The sequence below is a fragment of the Lolium perenne genome, chromosome 7, assembly GCF_019359855.2.
Source record: "Lolium perenne isolate Kyuss_39 chromosome 7, Kyuss_2.0, whole genome shotgun sequence".
In the NCBI taxonomy this organism is placed as follows: Eukaryota; Viridiplantae; Streptophyta; class Magnoliopsida; order Poales; family Poaceae; genus Lolium; species Lolium perenne.
Window position 1 is genome coordinate 133235723 of NC_067250.2, and position 6752 is coordinate 133242474.

At 47.1% G+C, this 6752-nt stretch overlaps 1 protein-coding gene across 1 annotated transcript; it reads left to right on the plus strand.

Annotated features, from left to right (window-relative positions):
* The first annotated feature begins 363 nt into the window (after positions 1-363).
* On the plus strand, positions 364-1874 carry LOC127301657 (uncharacterized). Its single transcript, XM_051331933.2, has one exon. It carries the CDS (start codon positions 511-513, stop codon positions 1696-1698), a length of 1188 nt encoding a protein of 395 aa, XP_051187893.1. The 5' UTR covers positions 364-510; the 3' UTR covers positions 1699-1874.
* Positions 1875-6752: the final 4878 nt, after the last annotated feature.

The following is a 6752-nucleotide window of genomic DNA, read 5'->3' on the forward strand; positions in this document are numbered from 1 at the left end:
GTTCCTATAATTGAAAATATTGTAACTTTTTTTTTTTTGGCATTGGACCGCTGCGCATACCCGATCCAAACAGATAAGAGGCGCGGTACGACCGATTTTAGTGTCCGTGGGAGGATGCAAATGGACACAAATTGTCTCTGAAATACGTCGAACTAGTGTCTAGTGAAGATGCCCCTGTAGCCACCATATTGTATTTGCTGTAAATACGTAGTATGAATTTCCCTCGAAAGGATACCTAGGCCCCAGGTCATCGACTCGAGCACAGCCAGGTGGGCCCTTCTCCATTTCTCGCTGGTCGACGCGAGCTAGGCCGAGAAGCAACAAATGCCAGCCCGAACCAACCCACCACCAGTAGCCCACTATCTTCGCTCCACTTGTGTTGGGTAAACAAACAAACAAACCGCACCCGCACGCACGCACGGCCACGCCTTGGATTCGCTGCACCGCAACTGAGCGCACACGCATCTTGCCCGCCTCCGACGCGCCACGCCTCGGCTCGCCGCGCCGAGGATGCCCGGCGCGATCGCGGCGTGCTTCCGCTGCGCGCCGGCAGCAGCGCCTCTCGCCTCCGGGTCGGCGGCGGGGCCCAGCCTGGCCACCTCCGTCTACGAGACCCATCTCGGCCTCGTCGCGCTCTCCTGGTCGCGCACCTCCTTCGGCCTCTCGCTCCGCGCCGTCCTCCGCCTGTCGTCGCCGCCGACCCCATCGTCCTCCGGCGCCGTATACTTCGGTGAGGACCCAGACGAAGACACGCTCGCCTTCCGCGTCCGCCCCTGGCTGCTCTGGCGCCGCCGCGGGTCCAGGCGGTTCAGCGACGGCGACCGCCGCGTCGACCTGGCGTGGGACCTCACGCGCGCTCGCTTCCCGAGCTCCGGGTCCCCGGAGCCATCCTCGGGGTTCTTCGTCGCCGTCGTAGTCGACGGCGAGATGGTCCTGGCCGCCGGGGACTTACCAGACAGGGCTTACCGCAGGACCCGGGCCCGGCCCCCGCCTGGCCCGCGCTCTGCGCTGCTGTCCCGGCGCGAGCACGTGGTCATGCGGGACACCGGCTACGGCCGCGGCCACAGAACCTGCGTGAACGTCCGGGGCAAGGAGCGGGAGATCTCCGTGGATCTGGTGTCCCGCTGCCGCGGCAAGGACAGCGTCAGCAGGGACAACGATAGGGCGGACGTCGGCATGTCCGTCTCCCTCGACGGCGAGCGCGTGCTCCACGTCCGACGACTTCGCTGGAAGTTCCGTGGCACCGAGCGAGTCGACCTGGGCGACGGCGACCAGGTCCAGGTCTCCTGGGATCTCCACAAGTGGCTCTTCCCCCCGCGTGAACCGCCCCCCGCGGACGCCGCTGCGCACGCGGTGTTCGTCTTCCGTTTCGAGCCCGGCTGCGGTGGCGAGGAGCCCCAAGCCGAGGAGGGCCGGCTCCACAAGAATGCGTCGAGGACAAGCACCAGCACTTGGAGAGACTACTTTCAGCGGTGGGGGCAAAGGGACTGGAGCGGCACCCTCAGCAAGGGAGAGAGGGAGAAGAAGGGGAGAGGGCGGAAGCTGGCCATGGCGAGCTCCTCGTCGTCGGTGTCCGTGGCGTCGTCAGCGGCGTCCTGGGCAAGCAGCTCGACGGTGATGGACTGGGCTAGCCCCGAGGAGGCCGAAATGCAGCGGGGAGACGGCTTATCGCTCCTCATCTACGCATGGAAGAGCTAGCGGCGATTGTTTTTTCGCTTCAAATTTTGCAGCTGTTGTAAGTGTCAATTCTCTTGTGCAGTTTGCCCTGTGGGATCAAATTGATCTTACAATTCAGTAGCGATAGCCAAGTGAGTGGTGCTGGCATCTTCCATTCTTCACATTCTGACAACGAGGAAAAGGCAATTTGATTGACAGTGTGGACATTTGAACACAGGTTTAGAGATAACTTATCTAATTAATCAATATCTACTCGTACTAGGTAGCAGCATCATATATTGTTATTTCTTTGCTCCATCAATCTATCAATCTATCAGATAGATGTTGCAGCAGCCTCAATCAGGCTAATTCTTAATCGAACGCGTTAGATTGTTATGATTGTGACATTCATATTACTGTACTATCTTCAGTCCTTGATGGGTAGTGTACCCATCGTTATCATTTAAGTATCCTTGTTCATTTCCTAATTAGCTCAAGGCAGTGGTTTACTGGTTTATACCCTGGCACAGTGACACATTGCAGTTGGGTTAGCTGCAACTAGAAGCACAGCAGCTTAATCCTCGGTTTAGTATGGTGAAAGCATTGTGTAGTCAAAGAGTTGCCGGTCAGTTTACTTTTCTTTTGGGCACGACTTGCGGTCAAGCCCACAGCCCACTTGGCTAATCGAGCGACCACGCCGCGGTATGTTGTCTAGAATGGAGTACTACCTCCGTCCACAAATAAGTGAACATCTAGCCTCAACTTTTATCCATAAAGGAGTGTACTTCTATGTTCCTAATGTACTTTAAATTAGCAAAAGTTGTTTCTCTCTCATCGCACGGAAATCAAACCTAATAACATTCAACACATGTTATCTTAATTTTATACATGCACTTAGACTAGTCACAATGGGAAATATCATAGACTAGTATCATACATATGATACTAGTTTATGATACAACACCTACAATGCATAGTATCATGAATTATCATAGTTCCATCCTATTTAATGTTTTGTAGAATCTCAATGCAAATATGTGTACATGATGTGTTTGCCACTAAAATTTCTAGTTTTACGTGCTATGATACAGTATCTACCTATGATACTACTATTACCTCTCTCCTCATTAATTGATATGCCACATAAGATTTTTACCTACATGGCATGCATGATACTACCTATGATACTACCATTGTGGCTAGTCTTAGCCTATTGAAGATAAAAACAATTAAATAGAAGAGAGATGTTGGTTGCATCTTTCCAATGCAATTTTTCTCTCATTTTACTAATTTACCTTGAAAATCCCGCACGTCCATGTATTTGTGGACGGAGGGAGTACACCATTTCGTTGACTCTGAATCGCTATCTTTAGGGGCTGCTAACAATAGTGGCTGAAGTCTAGAACTAGGGAACAAATTTGCCATCAAGGTCACTCAAAACGTGGTCAGAGCATCTTGGGGGGCCTTCCAAAAAGACTTCCTGCAACGGGTGTTTCCTGTTGAAGTTATTTCTCGGTCAAAAATATTCCCTGCATCGCACCCATCTTAGGCCATCTTCAAGACGCCGACGCAAATTGGCACAGTAATGGTTGGATTAGTTGCAACTACAAACACAACAACTTAACTCTCGGTTTAGTGTGGTGAAAGCACATTGTGTAGTCAAAGAGTTGGCCTTCAGTTTGTCCTTCTTTTGGGACGACTTGTGGTCAAATCCACTTGCTAGTCGAGCGACGTGGCATGTCATGTTTTGTCGATTTTTTCTTTTGTTCTTCGTCTCTTATCCTTCCATAAACTTTTGTACCTTTCGTGGAATTTGGGAGTGAAGGACTAGAGCACTTATATATTTGTTATTGCATTTGGTGCATCGTTTTGAGTTCTCTACAGATATTCGATGAAGTGAAAGTTTGTGAGCTATTACTCTTGGGTGCTTGTACCCGAAACTTTCGAGTTGAGTTTGCCGACCACTTGTGGTAGGCAAGCTAGTGTGTTCTATTGCCTATCTTCGAGGCATTTTGCGATTCACGTATTTCAAAACTATATGTTTGTTATATGAATGCTTGTGTGTTTAAGGTTGTTTTATGCATGTGTTGTGTGAGGGTAGGAATTTTATTCCCTTAGATTCTGTTTCTGGATTCTAATCTTACCTACACCAAACCAAACAGAATGCCGCCATGTTGTGAACCCGAAGTGCCAGCGTACATTCAGCAAATGATGGAGGCGTAAGCTCAGCTGATACATGCAGTGACACAAACCATAACCCAGCTGAACAACAACATGCAGATCAACAACAACAACAACAACAACAACAATCCACCACTCCCGCCACCACCACCTCCACCGCATGTGGATATGCTAACTAGGTTCCTGAGGCTTCGCCCTGGGAGTTTTCAAGGGCAGCAGAACCTATGGTGACCAATGATTGGCTGTGTTCTGTGAACAGGGACTTGGTGACCATAGGATGCACTGGCGCTGAGAAGGTCAGGTTTGCTGCTCATCTGCTTGAAGGACCTGCAGCTAGCTGGTGGGAAAACTTCCAAATCACTCATCCCATAACAGAGGTGACTGATGTCTACGCACGCTTCTATTCCTGTAGACAGTGTTGGGCCTCCAAGAGCAGAGGTTTGTAGAACAACAGCAAGTTTCCCTTAAGTGAATCACCCAAGGTTTATCGAACTCAGGGAGGTAGAGGTCAGAGATATCCCTCTCAAGCAACCCTGCAATTAAGATACAAGAAGTCTCTTGTGTCCCCAACACACCTAATACACTTGTCAGATGTATAGGTGCACTAGTTCGGCGAAGAGATAGTGAAATACAAGTAATATGGATGATTATAAGTAGTAATTGCAATCTGAAATAAAAATGGCAGCAAGCAAACATGTAATAGAACTTGTTGGAAACGGTGTTTCAATGCTTAGAAACAAGGCCTAGGGATCATACTTTCACTAGTGGACACTCTCAACATTGATCACATAACTGAATAAATAAATGCTACTTTCTACACTCTCTTATTGGATAATAAACACCATTCATTGTGTAGGGCTACAAAAGCACACCTCAAGCCGGAGTAAACAAGCTCCACAACATCCGGAGTTCATGTTAGAGTAACCTCTAGAGTGCATAATAGACCGTTGCAATTTAGACCGAGTACTAACATAGCATACACACTGTCGACAATAGCTATGAAAGGGGGAATAGATCGCATCAATACTATCATAGTAATAGTTAACTTCATAATCTACAAGAGATTACAATCATAACCTACGTCAAGTACTACATGATGCACACACTGTCAATATTACATCATGGAGGAGGAATAGACTACTTTAATAACATCACTAGAGTAGCACATAGATTAATAGTGATACAAAGCTCATGATCACATAAAGATCACACCATGGGAGAGATAGATGAACCACATAGCTACCGGTAGAGCCCTCAGCCTCGGGGGAGAACTACTCCCTCCTCATCATGGGAGACAGCAACGGCGATGAAGATGGCGGTGGTGTCGATGGAGATGACTCCGGGGGCAATTCCCCGTCCCGGCGGCGTGCCGGAACAGAGACTTCTGTCCCCCGAAACGGAGTTTCGCGATGGCGGCGATATCCCTGGAGTCTTTCTGGAGTTTCGTCAATTGTTGTAGGGTTTTTAGGTCGCGAGGGATTTTATAGGCGAAGAGGCGGCGCAAGGGGGTGCCTGGGGGGCCCACCCCATAGGGCGGCGCCCCCCTCCTAGGCCGCGCCCAGGTGTGGTGTGGAGGCCCTGGGCCTCCTCTCCGGCTCCCCTTCGGTGTTCTGGTCCGTCTCGGTGAAATAAGATGTTTGGCTTTTGTTTCGTCGCATTCCGAGAATATTGCCCGAACAGCCTTTCTGGAACCAAAAACAACAGAAAACAGGAACTGGCACTTCGGCATCTTGTTAATAGGTTAGTTCTGGAAAATGCATAAAATCATTATAAAGTGTGAGCAAAACATGTAGGTATTGTCATAAAACTAGCATGGAACATCAGAAATTATAGATACGTTGGAGACGTATCAAGCATCCCCAAGCTTAGTTCCTACTCGCCCTCGAGTAGGTAAACGATAACAAGGATAATTTCTGAAGTGACATGCTACCAACATGATCTTGATCAATACTATTGTAAAGCATATGAGATGAATGAAGTGATTCAAAGCAATGTTAAAGATAATGACTAAACAACTAAATCATATAGCAAAGACTTTTCATGAATAGTACTTTGAAGACAAGCATCAATAAATCTTGCATAAGAGTTAACTCATAAAGCAATAAATTCTTAGTAGAAAGTTTTGAAGCAACACAAAGGAAGATATAAGTTTCAGCAGTTGCTTTCAACTTCAACATGTATATCTCATGGATAATTGTCAACACAAAGTAATATGATGAATGCAAATAAGCAAGTATGTAGGAATCAATGCACACAGTTGACACAAGTGTTTGCTTCTAAGATAGAAAGAAGTAGGTAAACTGACTCAACATAAAGTAAAAGAAAGGCCCTTCGCAGAGGGAAGCATGGATTACTATTTTTGTGCTAGAGCTTTTATTTTGAAAACATAGAAACAATTTTATCAACGGTAGTAATAATTCATATGTGTTATGCATAAGACATCCTATAAGTTGCAAGCCTCATGCATAGAATACCAATAGTGCTCGCACCTTGTCCTAATTAGCTTGGATTTTCATGGATTATCATTGCATTACATATGTTTCAACCAAGTGTCACAAAGGGGTACCTCTATGCCGCCTGTACAAAGGTCCAAGGAGATAGATCGCATTTGATTTCTCAGTTTTGATAGATCTCAACTTGAGGACATCCATACCGGGACAACATAGAAAACAGATAATGGACTCCTCTTTAATGCTTAAGCATTCAACAACAGATAATATTCTCATAAGAGATTGAGGATTAGTGTCCAAACTGAAACTTCCACCATGATTCATGGCTTTAGTTAGCGGCCCAATGTTCTTCTCTAACAATATGCATACTCAAACCATTTAATCATGATAAATCTCCCTTACTTCAGACAAGACGAACATGCATAGCAACTCACATGATATTAAACAAAGGTGTAATAGTTGATG

Bases quoted from the DNA above. Each gene is read 5' to 3' on its own strand.
- LOC127301657 (XM_051331933.2), top strand. From the start codon at position 511: ATGCCCGGCGCGATCGCGGCGTGCTTCCGCTGCGCGCCGGCAGCAGCG.